Raw genomic sequence first — 21,974 nt, 5'->3', positions numbered from 1 at the left:
CGTGGTACAACTGTGCCCTCGAGGCCCCACTGGGCCTCTTTAAACAACCTTGGCCCCCAAAACGTTGCAGCTGCCCTCTAGCAAAATGGGACAGCTGTATAAAATGGCCACATGGGGGGAAACGCGGCCCCTCTGGGCCCTTTAACAATAATTATCCCCCTTGTTGGAGCGGCCCTCTGCCAGGCGGGGCCGCTCATGATATTGCAATGTGCCTTCACTGGCACCAACAACTTTGTCAGGAAATGCCCCCACTGGTAGGAGCGGCCCACTTCCTGGCGGGACCGCTCAGGGACAGAGGACTCGTACTGTGCCAGGCACCATGTTGCCTGACTTACGGTTTTGCCACGGCTCGGGCCGCAGCGGTGATCTCGGTTCTCCTAGCACAATGAGGGGTAGGCTCCCTCGTCACTCGTCATTAAAAATATAAAGCGGGGTGGGCACCCGCTCGATTAATAGAAGCAAGACTAATTAAAATCAAATCAAAGACGCGGGGTGGGCACCCGCTCAATTACGAAGCACAGGGGAATCCCTATGCCAGGGATTCCCTCTCCCTCAAGGGCAGCTCAGCGCTGCCAAAGCCCACGCATTCTTCTCCTTGGGGCAAAATAAAAGAATAAGCAGAGCGCTCACAGGGCGCCAAGGAATGCTGCTAAAGGTCCTGGGTATGAAGAGAAAGTCCTTTCAGGCATCAAGGGGCAATGCAGAAATGGTCTTCTAGGTCCAGGGGGCAATGCAGGGCCCAGGGGCCAGCACACAGGGCCCTCTAGCAGGGAGGCAGCCCCCATGGCGGTCCCTCCTGGGCCCCAGCAGCAGCAAGCCCCCTCCGTCAGGAACAGAGCAGGAACACTGAACATTTTCATGGGGTCACAGCCCCTATATTTATACTACTAAATCCCTTTGTGTCACAGCACAGGGCTTGGGGGATACCAGTTAGAACTGGTTTAGGGGAGCTTTGGAGCACTTTGTTTTGCTCAGCTCCTCTCTCCTTTGCCAGGTGGGGGCTCAGGGATCAGACGCACCACAGTGGGCGGAGCCGGCATTGTGGAGGGAAGGCACAGACCTATTCAGGTCCCAGGTGCAACTCCTCCCTCCCATCTGCATGCAGATCTCTCTATTCACCACTGGGCAGACTCCCCCTGTCTCCTGGAGCCACCCACGTCTCTCAGCTCCTGTCAATCACAAGCCAGACATGCAATTCACATCAGTACACAGAAATGCCAACTTCTAAAAGAGGCATTTCTCCACCAGTCACCATAAAATCTGCGCGCACCATTGCACAGCATTTATCCTCACGAGTTTGCACATACTAAACTCGACCCTGCACTCCTCTCATACCCGGAATTACCATGGACACACATCCCCCATGCATTGCTATGGGAGGGTAGGCCAATCTCACCACACGCACTCAGAGCGCGCACGCACTTTACACTGGGCCACAGTGCTAAAGTACCCAGAGGCCTAAAATTACTACCACTATGTCAGAGCTTACGGCAAAAAGTTCAGGGGTGAACCTGCCAAAAAGGGCCAAGTCCAACAGTAAGGCTTGGAAATCTCACATGATTACCAATGGGGCATTCTCTTGGCATAGACAGCTATTAATGAGATAAAGTTCTCAGAAATAATCTTTTCCTTGATGATCAATGGACTAACCTGATTCCATTTTAGCCTAATACCTTGATTTGAGCTATAGCTGATGGGAGCTACAGGAGTTGGTTTATAGCCTGATTTTACTTTGAAGGATGCTATTAAAGAATTATGAATGCTAGAGCAGTGGGATAAGACTTTATGTTCCTCCACTAAATTAGCAAAACTACTAGATGTTAACATAAAATCATTAACAGTAGCATGCCTCCCCCACCCAAAAGGTCGGGGACTGTACAAGAGAAGCACCAATGCAGTCATTTAAAAAAGAGAAATCATTTGAAGTTATTATACCATCAGGCACATCCCTAGAGGAGGAATGATTAAAATGCCACAATTGATGGCCTTTATTTTCCATTCCACATACCTGTGAGACACTACATTTAGATATTGTCCCCAAACCACACGATACACAATGGATATCTCTTAGAGGTTACTCCACAAATTTGCACCCAATCCTAGTTTCTTAATTTAGTGCCAATCCTCCCTTTATTCCAGGATAAGGCTGAAAGGTAAGGGTCGGAGTTTATTGGCGTAATAACATCCAAATCCCTTCCGACTGATCCCGAAAATAATCATGACAGGCTAAAATTGCCATTTCGTTCAGGACCACAACATGGCTCTGCGCTTAGTGATTAACAATAGAAGGCTCTACTACCTTAGCCTCTCTTTGATATTCTCTAGGGGATATCGTCAGGTCTCAATCAACTTCCTCTAGCCCCATTAACACTTCAAATGTTTTTGTATGAGCGAAGTTGCTAACTGAGCCCTTCTTGAAGAGAATCTCGAAGTGCTGCTTTGCCTAAATCTGTCAATATGGTCAGGAAGGGATGAGGGGGGATAAAAAATAGCCTAGTGGACACGCCCTAATGTTTCCTGAATGGGGACCCAAGGTGCTCAGGTGTGTTAGTAGGAACCGTACACAATCAGGATTTTTAAAGTTTAAAACACAATCACCCTCCACTGATTTTAAAGTGGGGCCAACCCATTGAACTAAAGAACAGCTCCAGGAGGGTTAGCATTTCTTATGCACCAATGTGCTGCTTTGTCAATGAGACTTTGACAAGTCTGACTCATCCCATCTAATAGCCGAGGGACTCCATTGAGAAAAAAGGTATATAAGGTACTGTCAGGTGGTAAGTGCAAGTGATCGGAGGCACCTTGTGAGTATGAGGTAGCTTTATTAGCCTGTGAGCAAGTTCAAATCTACTAGCTCCTGTAGGTTTGTTTACATGAGAGGGTACTCGAGAAGAATCTTGAGAGGGTAATAAAGAATCTCTATTTTCAGCCCCTCTAACACTTTGGTGGGCCTGCATCTTTACGATACTAGAACTATCTCTCTGAACAGAATCCAAAACTCTTTTCAATAACAGAAATATTATTTCCTTGATTATTAATAGCTACTATCTGTACTGGGGCCTCCCTCGATAGGGGTAAATCACCCCTATCTTTATTAATGCCCTTTAAAGATTGTAGCTGTTCCTCCGCCTTTCCCAAACTGGTCATAATGGGTTTTAGTGCATCGGTCATGAGTTGTGTAATACCATCATAAATCTCCTCAGGAAAATGAAAAGCCTCTCCCTCACGCGCCGGATTAATACTGCTTATCCCAACTAGGCCTATACTTTGCTAACCCTTCTTTGTAACTATGCGCTGTCTTTTTAGTGTTTGTCATTTCCTCTATTCGCTTTTGCAACCCCCCTGCCCCCCCCCCCTTCCCTTTTACTGATTTGATGTTATTTCTTCTTCTATAATTTGGGCAGGTGATGGAATGCTAGTTGCTGGATTCATTGTGGGGTTATTAATTCCCACCTTTGGTGAAAGTGAAACTGTTAACACAAGCTCCCGTTGACCTTTTTCAACTTTACTCACCACATCCTTTATAAGGCCTGTATGTGAGGGTGAAGAAGATAAGGGCAATCTTCTTTCAGCTAGTTCAATTTCCTTACTAATAACCCCCACAGAAAGCTGCAAAAAAACATCCAAAGTGCTACTAGTGGGGACTGCTGCAGGGATGTTTATCTGCTTTCCCATCTTTAAGTGACTGATTGATTTAGATGGGACACTGCAAAGTAAACCAACCGCTCAAAATTACACAGAGGATCCCACACAATAATGTTATTAAATTAACTTCTATTCTTCTCAGACGAGCATTACCTTTCAATAGAAGATTCCGGTTTACAAGGCCAGGAGAGTGGGCCCAGCCAGGCTTGTCCAGTCCCGCTGCAGGATGCCTGGGCTGTCTTTATGTGCCTCCTGGCACGATGTCAATGTTGGTGGCCCTTGCTACCGTGAGTGCTGCAGGGGCGAGTAGTCAGAGCCCCCTCCCGGCTTCCAACTCCTGCCGGTAATGTGTGTCCTGTGCTGCAGGATCTCTGGGCTGTCTTTATGCCAGGGAAGTAGGGCAAAGGATTAAGTGGGCCCTGTCCCTTGCAACAGGAGGCAGATGTCAAGAGGGGTCTGCTGCTTCCCCATAGGCAGTTTCAGGAGCTTCAGCATTCCTGGGCCCAGGCATCAAGTACTCCAGGGCCACTAATACAACACCGTGGTAGGCCGGCCACAACTAGATTCCACCACAACTCGGGCTTTGCGCAGGTCTGCTTTCCACATGTAGGGCCAACTTCTGGGAGAAGTCATCACTCACTCCACCACCAGTCACAGGAGCTTCCCTGCAACAGCTCGGGCCTCGATTTCCCCCAGGGCCGGCAGTGCCTCCCCACATCAAGCCTGTCACAGCAGGCCCAGACTTCAGTCAGGCCCAGCTCGCGCCTGCCGTCTTTGCAAGTAGGCAGATGCTGGAGATAGTCTTCTACGGCTCCATGTCGATCTCAGGTGTCCTTCTTATCCGGCTCAGAGTGCCAACGGCAAATCCACTAGGGCCAGGCAGTGCATTACTGTACCCGGCCCGACTCGCCTGGGCTCCATGCACTCACCACCCATGTACCACTCTCAGCAGGGGGACAGGCCGGCTCACAGTGTCCCGCCACAGCTGCAGCCAAATGGGGCTCCGGGACATCCACTCGGCGTGGTGAGTGCTGGGTTAATGACCCCACTTCAGATTCCCATCCCACAGCAACTTCCTCCAAGCCCCTACCGGACCCCGGCCCTTCAGCGACATTTATCACTGATGTCTGCGATGTTCCTCCCTCAACCATGTCATGGAGTCATACCTTTCTGAGAACAAATGTTGGTGGGTCTCGACCTTGTGTGGATACGAGGGCAATTGGGTAATGTGTCCAGATGTCTGGCATGGGGAGCGTATGATGGCTGCATGTGGTGTGTCCTGATTGACTGACTGTTCCTAACTTCATTTGGCATCTAACTGTATGGTGTTTTGGGTATGCGCCCCCTTCTGCGCATGTGTTCTTTATTTAAGCCAATCTCCCCAGACCATTGTAGTGTCGCTGCCTGTCTGTGGGATTAATCTGGGTTTTTTCTGTTCACGTCTTTGTTATGCTGGTTATATGCTAGCCCACCTGTGATCTGTCAATAAGTTGCCTCAGGTCTAGGTCTCACGGTCTCCCTGACCACGTATTTCTGACTGTGGTTGATGGAGAGGTCATATCAGGTGAATTCGACAACAGTGATTTGATTTCATTTTTATAGATGCGTGTATCATTGCATACATTGACATCCACTTTTTCAATATCAACATTTCCCGTCTAGTTGAATTTTAACTACATCATTTACCCCATACTTTATTAGGGGTTTGTCGTGCTTCAGTTTTAACTATTACTACTTCCCTAGTTATTTGCATTTTACCCAATTTGAGGACTGCATTTTTACAGCAGTGAACCACCACTTGTAGGAAACCACATGGGCAGAAAAGATGTGCACAGACCAGTCAACCACCAGGGGAGCCAGGAAAAGCAATTGACATTCATACTCAGGGGCACCTCCCTCCTTACGCATGTCTGTTTGTAAACAGTGCAGTGCTTGGATGGCACCATGTGGTCGACCATGTCTTTGCCTGGGATAAACGTAGACTCATCGATCTTGGCACACACCCCTTTCTCAATTGCGGTCATCAAGTCCAACACATATCGATGTTGCATCACCATGACGCTGATGGCTCTTAGTTATTCGTTAATCGTATTAAGGTAGAGCTCAGTACTGTTCATAATTTTCCAGATTTCCCATCTGGTTATTTGCAACCAGCAGGCATTTGCTTTTGTCTGCTTGGTGAAGGTCATAGACCCTCCCGCAATTACTTGTGTGTCAGAAAATAGTCTGAATTCTTCCGGAATGTCCTTGAACTGAGCCTAGCTAAAATACTCAGCAGTTCCTTTCTCTCTAGTCTAATGCAACAGAGTTGTCTTCTTCTGTAGCGGATGTTGTTACAACTCTGACAGATCTTCTCCAGGAATGACCAGGGTCGGGGTGTGCATGGTTACGAAGGAGCATAGACCCCGTCACACAGGGATGAGTATGTTGAAGGCAAATTTACTGCACTGCTAGTAGGTATCCATCGGTGTGGAGGTGCCCCATTGCGTGTCTGGTATGTGTAATATTGCCCCACAGTTCTCAATTGTGCCGAGTGGAATTGTTCTTTTACCCCTGAAACACAAGGAATACAGTGTAAGTTTCTGTACAATTAGGGGATGCCCCTTTCCTTCCAACCACGCGTACCTATTTATCTCAGTATCCCATATTTCCTCACATAGGTTATCTATACTGGTGCTTAACCCAACCCCTACGAGACTCATTTCTCTTCTTATCATCGAGGTGAGTGGCCCTACACTGGAACTCCATGTCTAGTGTCCATTTGTTGTTAAAGAAGACTGCCCCAGACAAGCTAAGGGCCAAAAGACGGACGGAAGCGGACATGTTTGTGCACTGGTGTAGTGGCTTTGTTACCTCCAAAAAGTCTCTGGGCCAAACATTATCCTCCCTTATGGTGCCCCTCTTGTGCATTCTTTCTAGCTCTGTTTGAATATTGCTACGCTTGGTGAAAAGATACAGTACTCTATGGGGTTCACTCTGTTGGGTTGTATCTTGACCCTAATCTTACCAAGGTACAGGTGGAGAAGGCATTTAAAGTTTTTTCAGGGGCTTTCTCTTGGGACAAGTAAAGCCTGTCTGTGCCTACTGTATGTGGTATCAGTGAACAGATGTGACATGACCTGGCTGATGTCTGGGTGCCCATGGTTGTCATGTGCTGATTCAATGTGTTGTGCAAGAGTGCGCTGTGTAGAGCATGTGAGATGCTTGTGTTGGTTTCAGTGTAATTATACGTGACATGTGCAAATGTCGGGGTAGACTCTATTTGACTAGGCAGATTTTTGGCAACGTATGGATATGGCCACACCCAAAGTAAACAGAGGATATACAATTGGACAAAAATACATGACTGTTTGAACATTGCAGATCTTGGTGATGAATCCAGGGAAGATGTCTAAAATCTTCTGGCAATGAGGGGTTTCTTTACTAAGAGTTTTAAAAGGTTTATGCAAAATATTTGCAGACAAAGTTTGTGGTCTTTGACTTGCCCACTTGGGTCTTGTTGGGGTTATGGAAATGCTCGCTGAAGGTATGGAGGGTCGCTGTAAGGGTGGTGCACTTAGGCGGCTCGATTGCAGACCTGTTGGATAAGAGCTGTTGTTTGTTGGTTAGGTTCAGAAAACATTTGCATTCTTACATGTATCCAGGGCCGACATTAGGGCTGTGTGACCGGTGCGGCCGTACTGGGTGATGACCTGGAGGGGGAACACTAACCTCAAGGGGTGGCGCTGTGTTTAGTAATAACTTACGATTTAAAAGCATACATGCTATTTTAGTGGGGCCCCAGAAGGTGGCCCCAATTAGGGTGTCTACTTTTTAAAACAGTGGGTGTGTATTCATGGGTCGATCGGATCTCCCTCCAACCCATGACAGAAAAGGATATTCATTAGGGGGTGGTTTCCGTGAGCCTGTGGATGGTCTTGGTTCTTTAACTTACATTTTTATGGGTGTCACTAGACTTCCAATATCCTACCTTCCTCTGTGAGTGTATGCAGGGGTTGCCTTTTGACCTACACATGCGCGGGCTAAGTGTTAAGAGGGAGCGTGCCAGAGTTAGGTGTTGTTGCCGATTGCAACTTGTTCCGAGGTCAGATGTATAGCCCTTCAGTCCTAGCAAGCGGAGAGCACTGGAACCTCCCCCTGCGCCCCCCCACCCCCAACGGCGGCAGGTGTCTTTACTATGCCCTTTTATCTAGAGGTTACCTTTTGGGCTTCTTTTTACTGGTATTTTGGGCATTTCCCGTGGTTTTCATGTGATTTCCTTGTTTCTATTGTGTGCCGGAGGCAGTCGAAGAGCTGTCCTGCGGCCCCCCTATATTTCTGATGTGGCGGTGTCTGAAATTGGGTTTACTTGATTCCCCAGACAGTGTGTGTAAAATCTTGTTTGACAGCTGTTCATTAGGCCGGATATAGTGGTCAGCATATTTCTGAGTACCTCACACGGAGCTGTGATCGATTTTTGTGGACTCTCTCCATCCTGTCACCTCCCACTCCCTCTGACTACGTCTTTCTTATCCAGGATATTTAGGCCAGCTGTCTATGGTTAGGGCCAGCAACTTCTAGCCAGCAACATGCTACATTAGTTTGTTTGGAGGGGCATGAGCCAACAACCAGGCTGTGGATGTTTAAAATACTTTGAGGGAAAGGAGGAGGTAGAATGGTGCTGAATGGGGAGTCAGGTGCAAGGCCAGAACTCGTCGAAATTCGCTCGATAGAGGTACTAGACAGGGACGACCGAATGTTCTGGTGAACTTTCCTACTGACTTAGCGCCATGCAGGGCTTTGCGATCGGTTGGAGTGTATGTGTGTGCAATGGACGTCATGGGGTCTTGATCGTCCCAAATGTGCAGTGATCCTGACTTCCGACACTGGAACATTACTTCATGTTGAAACTAAAAGGGGGGCTCCATTGATCTGGAGGCTGCTGGTTGCGGATGGGACCACACACCAGGAGGGAATTTTGGTTCTGTGCTGGAGGCCAGAGAGTGGGGTCCTTTTGATCTGGTTATTGGAACCCATCCCAATTGGACTTGGGTGAGGGGACTTGGTTACCTGCTTTTATACACTGGATGGGGAGCCACTCTGCCACTTCATCACACTGCCCCCCTCTGGGGTGTGTCTAGACAACCCTGACCTGGGGGATCAGCAGCTGAATGGGGCCTAGACTCCTGCAGGCACACGAATAGGGGACTCTAGTGCAGGTTTCTAATTGACAAAATGTACAGCAGCCCTGAGTTTCCCAAACGTAAGCAAAGGCTTGAATTCCTAATGTTGTCTCACTAGTCTTTGTTTCTGAACTGAGTTTTGAAGTTAGCATAAAGTGGGTGTTTTGCTTTGGGGGTTTGAACTTACTGCATCGGTGGATTTGTGGGAAGGTATTGCCTCCCCAGACAGTTACCCTCCCTGCTATGGTCCTTGTTGGGCAGGCGTCCCTGATTGTTTCTGCTGTTGCCACAGATTTGACCAGCACCTGCTCCCTGCTTCGGTGGGGCAGTAGCTGTCTGACCTCCCTGAAGCTAAGCGTAAGGTGCATTCAATTTAGCTTAGCTTTGAGGATAGGAATTTTGTGAGGACTGGCCCAGATTTATTGATCTCTGTACGTGATATGCTTTTAAGCGACATTGGTCGGTCATATTGACCAATCGGTGGCAATAATAATATTTTCGGATGTCCGGCTGTTGCCAGCCTCTCTGACCTCTGCTGTTTACTGGGTTGAAACCCTCTGGGGTTCTGCAGTGGAGACCCCTTCAAGACAGGTACCATTTGTACGTTTGCTGCCAACGTGGGTCTTTTTCAATTTGTGTTGGACCAACTTTGTGGTGTCTTTCTGGACTTGCTCATGTTAATTCCTGTCCATTTCCTGTTTCTTTCTGTAATAATGTAATATATGTGGGCCTGTATCTCCTGCCAGGGTTTGGTGTCTAACCCTACTATGCTGTCCAATTCAATTTGTATTTCTGTGGGCAGCCCCTTTTTGAGTATATAATAGAAAAATGCAACCAGTGGTGTTGTATATCCAGAAGGCATTTCCAATAAGAAAAAATAATTCACATCTCGAGGCCCTGATATATGAAGAAGATATGTCTTTACATTAACAACTGATGGACAGGGCATAAGTATTGTTTCCCGCTGCATACTTTGTACATGGCACATTAGGTAAAATGTTTTTAATGGTTTTGATGCTGGAACCCTAAATGCACATTACTTTTTTCTGTTGTAACTAAAGGGGAAAATGCCTTTGTTTTGCACATTGCAAATTGAAGATCTGTTCTTGACTGTATATTATGCACAATACACTTTATGCAAAATGAAATTAATGGATTTACTGTTTGAACTCAAATGCACTTTACTTTATTCTCTCCTGATGAAATGTGAAAAAAGTTTTTCTTGTTTTAGGATGCTCTTATGGTTGTATTTTTTACTAACTGAATAAAGCTGGTTTAATTTGATTTGACTTATCCATGCTGCCTGCTTAAATATTTTACCTTATAATATACTAGGACTGAATGTCATCTGTGCTAGACTAGATGACATTTTAACCATTCCATGCGAGAACCTGTCATCCTGGAATGCCTCAGAGAAGAGATTCCAGGGCGACAGTTAATGCAGGGATCTGGAGTTGTTGGGTGATGTTGGTATCCCTTTGATGATTGTACTGCAACTTTTACCTTCCTCTCCCTCAAATTGTAAAGCACTCCGTTATCCTTCGGGATCATGTTCGCGCTATATAAAACTTTATAAATAAATAAATATTCTCGGTTGGTGTGGATTGAAACCAATGAACTTCGAATAACTCTTCCATGAATATGTCCTTCATAATTGGAGATCTTAACATATTAACATCGGAGCGCTGGGCAACCACACCACCTACGCTCCCTCCCCCCCCCACAACCCCCCCCCCACCCCACCCCATGGCTCCAGCCCTAGTCGGGCTCCATCAGGTGAAAACTATTTTCTTAAAGATACGCATGGTGTGGAACAAAGTAAACAAACACACACAAAGAGGATATTGACTGTTTATCAATACTGGGCCAGTTAGTGGTTGCAGGGAATATAATATCAGAAGCTTTTAAGATGAATATTTGTCTATGACAAGATTGTATTTAAACTAGTGTAGAATCGCTATGTTGCGCAAGAACCAAATTAGAGCTAGAATGCATATTGCATACTAACCATTCCATACGTCGTCCAGACATTACGTATGTAAAATTAAAAGGCATAAAGCTGCATGTTACTCGAATCTTTCTGATCTTTTATGAGCTTATAAGGTACAGTTTGTTTTACAGCCTGGGCTGCAGTAGCATTGTTTGCCCTCAATATGATTCCAGGAGGCAGCCAAACTCTGTTCTTACTTCACACTAAATCTCCTCATGTAAAATCCTCGAAGTTGGAGGGCTATATGTTAGGTCAAAATGGAAGCAGCAAGAGGATGAAAATGTTAAGGAAGGGAATTCTGTTAGAAAAATAATAGATATGGTAGGGTTAATGCTACTTTGAGAAGACAGAGGAAATGAGACAGAAGTACCTGAACGCTCATCGAGCAGAACGGTATTGGTGTCCTTGAGGGGCACCAACGAAGATAATTAGAACCTAATTTATACTTCTGACTTTATAGAGAACAAAATCGTATTTTAATACAGAAATACGCAAGACTACTTTCAGAAAGTACTGAACATTTGCTTTTTTGGTACTTCTGGTGATAGTATGTAAGACTGATGATTCTGTATTGCTTTTTTTTGTCAAGTTCTCTATTCATTATGGTTTTTCATATATATTTGTATGTAAACTTCAGAGATGTAATAACAGATGAATGAATGTATCAGATATTTTCCAATCTGCTATCTAAAATATCACTGTTACTTTTTATTATAGTTTGACAGTTACAGCGCAAGTGTAGCTGCTGTAAATGAGAATATGTTGAAAATGATCAGCTTACTCAATACTGTAAGTTATTGTGTTTTTTAACCTTTACTTAAGACTTGTTGATGACAGCTAGATCTGGTGTAACCCCAGTGTGAATATAGTTTTTCTGACATACGTTTCACCATGTACAGAGAATTACAATCTTTCTATCAGTTACTTGCCTACTTGGACCTTCTTGGCAAAGGTGAGCTAAAACGTGACTCAGTATATCGACTTCTATATTTTACAGTTTTAAATATTCAGCAGATAAGTTACTCACCTTTGGTAAAAAAAAAAAAGAAAATGACAATTAGGTGGACCCTCTATCTTCTTGTAGTTTCATCATCGTTTAAAATATCCTCCGGGGTCAGGGTAGATCTGGCAGATTTTCTGTATCCTACAAATGGTCACCAGGTTACTCACAGCAGCTTTGTCCACGGGACCCAGCTGATGTGACTGACAGAAGTGATATTTTAGTGTCAATAAAGACCCCCCCCCCCTATGCACATGCCATCTGAACAAATCAAACTTGAGTAAACAGCAAAAAAGGACTAGAAACCTACTTCTTCTTTAAAGATAAACCTATTTCAAATCACATTCCCATCTACCACCAAATATTACCTTAAGGGGACCTAGAAGACCTATTTCTATTACCTGTCACTCAGAATATGACAAAACACAAGTAGGTGATATGGCAGAAGAACTTGGGATAGACAAGTCATATCCCATGAAAAGTAACCTCAAATCTAGTTCTACGTTTACACTGATCTCACCACTAAGCAGTTTAATGCATTCTGTAAAATAATGGTAAAAGAACTTGAAACAGAATTATGTCAACTACAATAAGTCGAAAAGATTTATGTAGACCGCACCAAAGCAGAATCAAAGTGATCTAAAATTTTCGTACCAACCCAACAATAGTGATAAAGGAAGCACACAGAAGTGGAAACATTGCACTCCTAAAGACAAATGATTACCTTACAGAAGCACGACTAGAAATGAATGATGAAAGCTCTTAGAAACAAATATGTCATCACGTCTGTCTGAAGGCATACATCAGGAACTGAAATGTAGACCTGATTACTGATGTGCAAAAATATTTTTGACACAGGAATACAAATAATATCTATATATTGACCCATCCCTGCTACAGAGATGCATTGACCACATGAACCTACATTATTGTAAAATGATATTGACTTATTGTATATCACAAACCAAGGTGGAGTTGGTGAACCTAACATTATACTGACAAAAACATATCGAAGACATCCTTGCAGGGAGAGACATTAGCAATAAAGTTGATCCTGAAAGCAAACAGCTGTCCTCTTAAATTTACATTTAACAACATACCAAAACGTGAGATGATGGACATTAAACTCAACTGCAGTGATGATAAGTAAGGCACACAAACAATAAGTGAACAGATAGAACAGCTCACCAACAGAGGCTATAAAAGGCATAAACTCAAACAGCTCAAAAGGTCACGATTACAAGCAAAAATAGATTTCTGGGAACCAAACGAAAAACTGAACACACACAAATAATTTTTTAGATTCATCGTACAATACTACAAAGGTGTAATCTTCAGTATCTCTGCTCCGAGAAAAGCTACATTGGTTACCAGTCCGCAAGTGCACCATGTTCAAAACTCTGACTCTGACCCATCAAGCCCTCTTCAACAATTGTCCCGCCTACTTGAATGAGAGGATCAAGGAATGCAAACCAGGGAGGTCACTGCGCTCCGGTAACGCTGGCTTACTAATAGACCCCCGCTTTTAAAACCAGAGAGGGGGGGATCCTCCTTCATGGTCAAGGCGGCAAGCATGTTCCATCAGATTCATGTTCTTTTAAAATGTATCACTGAGGAAACTAGGTTCAAGAAATAGCTACAAACTTATTCATTCAAACTATATAGAATAGAGGATATATGAGCCCCATGCCACTCTTTGTCCATCTCTGAATGCCAAGGACCGATACACTCTTTGAGTAGCCGAGTGCTATATAAGAGCCATTTATTCATAATCATAATGTCAGAAAAGCACTACAAAACACCGTAATCTCCTTACTGCTAGGATCTACCTTACAAGATCCTGTCAAATACAGGCCACTGTTGGGTTTCAGAAGATCAAGGAACCTCAAAGACAATCTTTGCTAAACAAAATTCAGGGACCTAAGAGTTCAAGAGCCATGTAACTTCCTGAAAAGGGCTAGCAGGTTCCATATATGTTGTCAAATGCCATTCTGGGGCCAGAGGGCAGAGAGGGACTACTTCAGCCAGCTGTGGTGATAGACTTTGTTTGCCACTGTTCTTCTGGGGTCTATCCTACTATTGCTCTGTAAACTTGGGTCCAGTCCAACCCCTTCAGCACTTGCGTGGTAGTGATCGTGAGCAGTCCGACGCTTCTCCGCGAGGTAGTGTAGTATTGCTTCTCCCGCTTGTCCCCACCCTTTGGTAATTCTTTGCAAGATCCTCTCTTGGTGTTGAGCATATCTCTTGGGTATATAACATTGCTCAGGTGCAGATTACCTTTTAGTTCAATTTGTAATGCTCAGTCATTCAACGTGTCCGCTTTTCAACATAGTCTAGCCACAGCACAGTCATCAGAGAACTCTTCCTGGAGACCTGCAGGGACTTGCAACATACGTTTCTCTTTACTCCACCTCCTGGAAAGATACACTCATAGAGGTACGGCCTGCAATCCACCAGAGAGACAGCGCATACAACAGCGGAGTCAGACTTCCTCACAGGCGGGCAGCTACTGCTGTTGACTGCAAAAGTCTCTAGTCTGCAGTGAACCACTACTGGGTCTTAGGTGAGGTGTAGAGGTTGGGCTGCCGAGGGTCAACAGTCACAGCTTGAGGACAGCCACATCTGAGTCTTCAGCTGGAGCAGAAGGTTACTTTGGCCTCAGTTCTTGAAAGCTGCATGGTCCACTTGGGATGCAGTCTTTAAGTAACAGTACAACTCGCCTCAGGCACAGTTTGTACTAGTACAGTCTGCTTTGGTCACAGTTTATAGTTACAGCAGCACAGTCTGCCTCCGGCACAGTTCCTAGTTGAAGCACCACATCCTGCCTTGGGGCCAGGTCATAGTTGCAATGGCACAGTCCACCTCAGGTACACTTCATAGTTGCAGGGGCCAGTCTACCTTAGATAAGATTATTTCAAACAGTGGCAGCAATTGCTGTCCGCAATTCCTACTGGGAACTGCTTACCACATAGAGACTGCACCCGCGCTCCACAGGACACAATATCACTATCTGTGGTCTTTTTTTCTTCTGGTGGACTCAAACACAGCTGAGGGGGTCAAGCAGCATCTGGTGCTCTTTGCAGGCTCCCTCTCTTTATCAGCAAGCAGGGTAGCTTCTAGGTGCTTCAGTTCAGAGGAAGAGATTCTTCCATCAGGGCAAAAATGTAGAAGATATGCTATCACCCCATGAAGGCAGGCACCAGCTCTTGTCACACAGCAGGCCCCTGAGTACTCTAGTTGGAAACAAGGGCCACCCTACTCACAAGGAACCAGGGTATCTACTATGTAACAAGGAACAGTGGTTCCTGTGGACAATGTAAAAGATATATAATATTCAATAGCACAATGGCAATTTTCTTGGGTACAGTAATGTTAAAGAGAGAAAAAACAGACCAGTCAGATTACGAACTATTTATATCAATGCATCCTAAAATCCTAAAGCTAACCATTCCCCAGCCCCTACCAATGCACTAGAAGGCTGTGATTAATTATTGTATACTCCTTTAATGGACGCTTTTTGTATTCTTGAAACCTATTTGTATGTCACAAAACTGTCACTAATTGATATGTAGGTTCTTCGTTCACTTAGGACACTTCGCACTTGCTTTGATTAATTTGAAGATGCATTGATATAAATAAGTTTGTATTCTGACTGGTCTTGTTATATGTGTTTTTTTTCTCTCTTTGACATCATTGTACCCAAGAAAACTGCCATTGTGCTATTGAATATTATATATCTTTTACACCGCAGTACAGACACAGCTATATGCAAATCAGGCTCATGAGGGGTGAAACCCTGAAACCGGTCCGAAGATGCTTGTTTCTGGTCCAGGGAGGACCTTGCTTGACAGTTCGGGCTAGACTGTTCCCATGAGGCACAGGGTGAAGACTGATTTGCATATAGCGGAGTCTGAACTGAGGTGGTGAAGTCAGCTAAAGAATGATGATGGATTCAACTCAGATATGTGACTGCGGGTGAGTGTCTGAAAAGTTTCAACGCTCCGGCCATCATCTTCTTGTGTTTGCTTTGTTCGCCCTAAGTTGGCAGGGTATGCTTAGACTTTGGTCCCTTGCTCACTTTGCCACTGAATTCAAGCTATCCTGGCTGATGAAGGGTGTTACCCAGAAACCGGTTCCAGGATGCTTGTTTCCAGTTCAGGGAAGACCTGGCTTGGCAGTTCGGGCTAGACTGTTCCCATGAGGCACAGGGTCAAGACTGATTTGCAAATGGCCAAGTCTAATCTGGGGTGGCATGATGAGCAAAAGAATGATGGATTTAACCCAGATCTCTTGACTGGGGGTGAAGGTTTTGATTTGTTCTGCATTCCGTCCATCAATTGTGTGTCTTTTGCTTTCTCGCCCTAAGTTCACTGGGTATGCCCAGACGTGGGTCCCTGGCTCACTGTGCCCCTGGATTCAAGCTATACTAGCTGATATGGGGTGAATCCCTGAAACCGGTCCTAGGATGCTCGTTTCTGGTCCTGAGAGAACCTGGCTTGGCAGTTCGGGCTGGACTGTTCCCATGAGGCACAGGGTCAATACTGATTTGTATATGTCCAGGTCTAATCTGGGGTGGCATGGTGAGCAAAGGAATGATGGATTTAAGCCAACTCTCTTGACTGGGGGTGAATGTTTAGATTTGTTCTGCATTCTGTCCATCAATTTTGTTTTTTGCTTACTTGCCCTAAGCGCACTAGGTATGCCCACACCCGGGTCCTGGCCTCACTGTGCCACTGGATTCAATCTATCGTGGCTGATGAGGGGTGAAACCCCGAAACCGGTCCTAGGATGCTTGTTTTCAGTCCAGGGAGGATCTGGCTTGGCAGTTCAGGCTGGACAGTTCCCATGAGGCACAGGGTCAACCCTGATTTGCACATGGCCATGTCTAATCTGGGTTGGCATGGTGAGCAAAAGAATGATAGATTTAACCACGATCTCTTGACTGGTGGTGAATGTTTTGATTTGTTCTGCATTCCATCCATCAATTGTGAGTCTTTTACAAATAAACAAAGCATAAAATCATGTTCACATTGCCTCTGTTCTTCAAGCCTTTCTCGTGCTTTCGGCAAGAAAAGGTTTTCTTCAGTGCACTTTGCATTGTCCATTTATCTATCCATAGGACCATACAGATTTTCCGATGAGCAATTCTCCGCCTAGCACCCAAGATCCTCAGACCCTGACTGACCGTTCTCCGACTATTTTTAAGTTAAAAAAGTCTTGCTTTGGCTGGAAATCCTTCAGAACTGAAACCAGAACCTGCAGAGACTGGTGGCAGCAAAGAAAAAGAGTCGAGAAGTGACTGCTGAGAGTCATTAACTACTAAATAATAAATTAACCTCATTCAATCTTTCTCTTTTTCATCTTTTTACAAATGTCCATTCAGTAATATCTCAGTGTCTTCCTTGTACTTCTGAAAGAGGAGAGCATCAGGGGATTACATAGGAGAGGCAATGGAAGACAATGAGCATTGCAAGAAAAGGGAGATGGAGCCTGAGAAAACTAAAGGGAAAAGAAGATGGACGGAAGCATAAAGACGAACGAGGAAGTAGAGTAAAGGAAGTGGTAATGCATAGTTTAGGACATGGTTAGCGAAAGGAGGAGAGCTATTAAGAAAAAAAGCATAAAAAGAATCGGCAAACGAATTTGGCAATTGACAAACAGAATAATGGATAGCTTGACAATCAAGTCGAAGACATTGCAAGACAAGTGAGAACGAGGGAGAAAAGAGGTTAGTCAGAACAAGGACAGGGAGAGTGGAAGAATGAGAGTTAGGAAGAGTGGACAAAAACAACAGCCGAGGGGCTGGAGGCAGAAGGCGAATAGCGAGAGTAGAGAAAAATATTGTGAAGAGATGAAGTCTTGAAGGTAAGGCAGAGAAAAAGTGAAAGGTATGAAATGGGGGAAAGCAGATCTAAAAAGTACGGTGTGAGGTAGGATGTGAGACAGGGAGGAACATTGAAGGCAGACTCAAAACATTTATGCTTAAGGTGCTACTTCACAATAGAACAAGAAAAAAAATTAACGTGGGGGAAACCCTAATAAATAAAGCTGGATTGAGAATTGGTGGTCTATGGGGTTAAAGCCTTAATGCAACAGGCATACACACCACCAATTTGTGAATAAGAACACAGCTGCAGCAGTTCCGTAGGATTTATGTACTGGAAGTGTACGGAACCATTACATTGCCACTCTTCCTAAATTTCAAAAACATCTATTGTTGAAGTATGTTAATACAATGAAAACACTGTATTATTAGAATGCATAGCAATATATTCTGTATCAAAAATCGTACATCAAATACATGTTTAATGTGTATCTTTTGTTTTAGAGATTTGCTTCTTTAAATATTCGCATATTTATGGTATCATTAGATATCTGGACAGAATCAAATCCAATTGACATGTCGAATGGAACTATAACTGAGAAATTAGACAGGTTTATAAGTTACTCAAAAAGAAATGCTGTCAAGCGGCGACCCTATGATATTCCATTGCTGCTTTCGTAAGTGTACTCGTATTTTTCATGTACTCTTGTAATTTTTATGAATGACATGTCTCCTGTTCAAAGGTGTCTGTATAATATTGTGCAGTATTTTAAAACGTACGTTTACCCTATTCTCCTCAATGATATTCGATGACTTGTTACATTTGGTATTTTGAAGGTAGTAGGCATAGAGGATTTTAAGGTTATGGTTTCCAAATTGCATATTATTTTGACATTTTTGCAATGTTGCTTGTTATTAGGTATGTTTACATTTTGACGAAACACATACCCAATTTGCCACACACAGCCTACCTACTTTGCCAAAAACTTGCCCCAAAGCATTAGATTTCCACAGAAAATTACCATTTGCAAGGTCTGCTCTTTAGCTACTCTTCCTGTCCATATGTTATTCATATAATTATTCAGCACAGTAAAAGATAATATTGATAAAATTGCAAACAAGTCCATATCAACCAAAATACAATGATATATATATACACATTTGTTGATTACTTCTGATCATATGTTATGTATTCATTTAGTTATGATTCAAATGTGTCTACCAGTCATACAACGTTACTCTTTTGTTCGCATCATTTAGTCACTTAGGTTTGGAATCTATGAAGTGCTATACAAATACAACAACAGTAAATGTCCATAGTTTCTAGGGAAAGACAACAGTCATCTTCCACAGTATGGAAAATCAACTGGGGATGTCCAAGTACCCGCACTGCATCCCCGGGGTAGGCCCAACACACCTTATTCTATGAACACCATAATTTACTTCTCCACCATGGTTTGTACACCCATTTGCCAGTGGTACAGGATGGAAAAAATGACTTCCTAGCTAGAGAAAAGCGTGATGTCAGTTATAGTGTCCGTTGTATGTGTTGCATACCTGAACTACTGAACTTAAGGGATTTTGTAAGTTTATATTCGCTAAACCATAACCTAACTTTAGCTGTGTTTTTTCATTAAATGTGTGTATATAATCAGCAGTTATAGTTACCTGAGCGAACTATAACTTAGTCACCCGCAATGCACTTACGACCTCTCATATTACATCATGCATTACATAGTCAGTGACATCTCAAATGACATCACTGATGACATCATCCAGTGATATTGACTGTTTTCTCAAAGTTTGAGTGTTAAAAATATATACTAAGGTACTACAAAAGTTACAATAGTATACTTTCTGTATTACTAATGAGTGATAATATTTGAAACGTATTTTATGTGAGTGGGTGTGTGACTGTGTATCCATGTGTAAGTGGGTGTCTGAGTGGCTGTATGGGTGTATAAGTAGGTGTGTGAGTAGCTGTGTGGGTGAGTGAGTGGCTGTGTGAGTGACTATTGGTGAGTGGGTGTGTCTGGCTGTATGGGTGAGTGAGTGGCTGTTTGAGTGGGTGATGGTTATGTAAGTTGGTGTGTGACTGGCTGTATTGTAGAGCAAGTGTCTGTGTGATTAGATGTATGGGTGAGTGAGTGGATCTGTGAGTGCTCCTTAATGGATGTGTGAATGGGTATGTAAGCGGCAGTATGGGTGAGTGAGTGGCTGTGTTGAGAGGCTGTATGGGTGAGTGAGGGGTAGTATGAGAGGCTGTATCGGTCAATAAGTGGGTGTGTGAGTAGCTGTAAGGGTGAGTGTGTGGCTCTGTTAGTGGCTGTATTGGTAAGTGACTGGTTGTAGGAGTAGCTTTATGGGTGAGTGAGTGGTTGTGTGAGTGCCTCTATGAGTGAGTGGTTGTCTGAGTGGCTCTATGGATGAGTGAGTGGTTGTGTGAGTACTTGTATTGGTCTGTGAATGGGTATGTGAGTGGTTGTGTGGGTGTGTGTGTGTCAGGATCGCCAAAACACCACGCAAAGTGAGACACTCTGTGGGGCTAGGACGGCGTATGTTGAAGGTACTGAAAGATGGCCGCCAGCGAGCGACAATTAGGAATACAGGTTCGCGCTCCAGCGTGAGGCAGCAATCTGGAATGTCCAGGTGCTGAGCTCGCGCTGTGGCGCACTTCACCGTTTCAAGTTGGGAGACGGACGTTGGAGAATTTGAGCAGAAGACAATTCGAGAATATTCAAGTTAACCTGTACCTACGAACTTAAGTTTCAGTCAACAGCAAGAGCGTACTTACAGTAAGACTGTTCCTGTAGTTGTTCTGGGCAATTCAAGAAGAAATTAGTGTTCCTGAAGAGAGCGTGCGCAGAAGTCAGTCAGTGCTAGTATAGGCGTGCGCAGCTCTCATTGTCAGCACAAGTCTAGCACCAGAAAATATTAGTACTCAACCTTGAAAAGATTAACCAGCAGTTCTATTGAAGGCATATAAAGAGAGAGTTAAACTACTACATGTATATATAAATATATTTTGAAGCAGAATCAATTCGACAGAAAGAAGGAGAAAAGGAAAGAAGAGTGAAGAAATACAAGAATAAAATAAGGAGGATTAGTTTTCGGATAAAACACTTGCCTGAGTTTTTCTTAGAAGCAGCAACAGTAATACTTGAGGTGAGGAATCTAAAAAGAGAGGCAAGATAATAAAGAGAATTAAAATAAGATTAGAGCAAGAGACTAACTCACTTATTACTTTAGTTGCAGCAATAAGCAGTCAAGTATCACACATAAGAAGAGGAGCCAAGGTCACACCACTCCAGGGTAGGTTTTAGATCAGTGGGAGTTAAAACGGGTAGAAGGAAGGCAGGGAAGGTTAAAGGTTAATCACATTTATTTTTCACAGCACAAGATTGCCGAAGGAAGACGAGTGGCAGAGTCTGAACCAGAAGAAAGAATCAGACGAGTGTGGCCATCTCTTCTCAGTCCCATCCCCTTTCCCCCCTGAGGTTTTAGGGCACTGTGTATTAAGTATTGCGCATTGTGTGAAACCTTGGAGGGGCATTGGGACCTAGCGACATTCTGCTCCCGTGCATCGTGACAGCACAGCATTCTGATAGAGTTAAGTGCCCACGTTTAAACTAGCACCTGAGCAGAATGGCAGAAGGTTTAGATTTTAAAAAGTTAAGTGAAATATTGGAAGGTATACAAAGAGAATTAATCTCAGTCAGGGAAGAAAATAGGGAGCTTAAGAGAGAAACTGCAGATCTGACTGTAAAGATGAGTAGTTTAGTGTCAGGACCCAGTTTAAGGTTTTCGGCCTCTCAGGAAGGGGTATCTGGTGAAGCATCTGTTCCTCAGCCAAAAATTACTACTCAAGTAATTCATTCTTTATCACCTGTGATTCCGTTAGCCCCTCCCGAGCGCTTTAATGGAGACCCACAGAAGGCGCAGGTTTTCCTTACGCAGTGTACCTTACACTTTGTGTCGCCCAGCAGTTTTCCCTGATGCGCAGTCTCGAGTGGCATTTATCCTATCATATTTGAGTGGAGACGCAGCGTCCTGGTCCTTGCCTTTAGTGACAAGAAATGATCCCATCCTGTATAACCTTGATGAATTCAAGAAAGAGTTTCTACGGATCTTTGACAGGCGAAGGGCTACGCAAGCCTCAGACAATGAGTTATTGGAGCTTCGACAGGGCAATCGAGATTTAATTTCTTATTTGGCCCAGTTCAACAAACTGGTGGTGGAAACGGAGTGGCCAGAAAATAAGAGAGCCGCCGTGTTCTACCGAGGGTTAAAAGAAGATTTAAAGGACGCCTTGGCACAAGTGCCAAACAGACCCTCAGAGATCTCTGCATTAGT

The 21,974-nt window shown here is 44.1% G+C and overlaps 1 protein-coding gene across 1 annotated transcript in view; it reads left to right on the top strand.

The window, feature by feature from the left end:
- LOC146784520 (disintegrin and metalloproteinase domain-containing protein 9-like) overlaps nucleotides 1–21,974 on the top strand; it is a 1,652,657-nt gene that overhangs the window by 473,400 nt on the left and 1,157,283 nt on the right. The window contains exons 8-9 of the mRNA XM_085632972.1: nucleotides 11,515–11,586; nucleotides 18,126–18,298. Of these exons, the coding sequence (XP_085489098.1) occupies nucleotides 11,515–11,586; nucleotides 18,126–18,298 (245 nt within the window). The remainder of the gene's footprint in view (nucleotides 1–11,514; nucleotides 11,587–18,125; nucleotides 18,299–21,974) is intronic.

The sequence above is a fragment of the Triturus cristatus genome, chromosome 11 (assembly GCF_964204655.1).
Source record: "Triturus cristatus chromosome 11, aTriCri1.1, whole genome shotgun sequence".
NCBI lineage: Eukaryota > Metazoa > Chordata > Amphibia > Caudata > Salamandridae > Triturus > Triturus cristatus.
The sequence above is the reverse complement of the archived record's forward strand: the minus strand, read 5'-3'. Positions and strand labels throughout refer to the sequence as shown.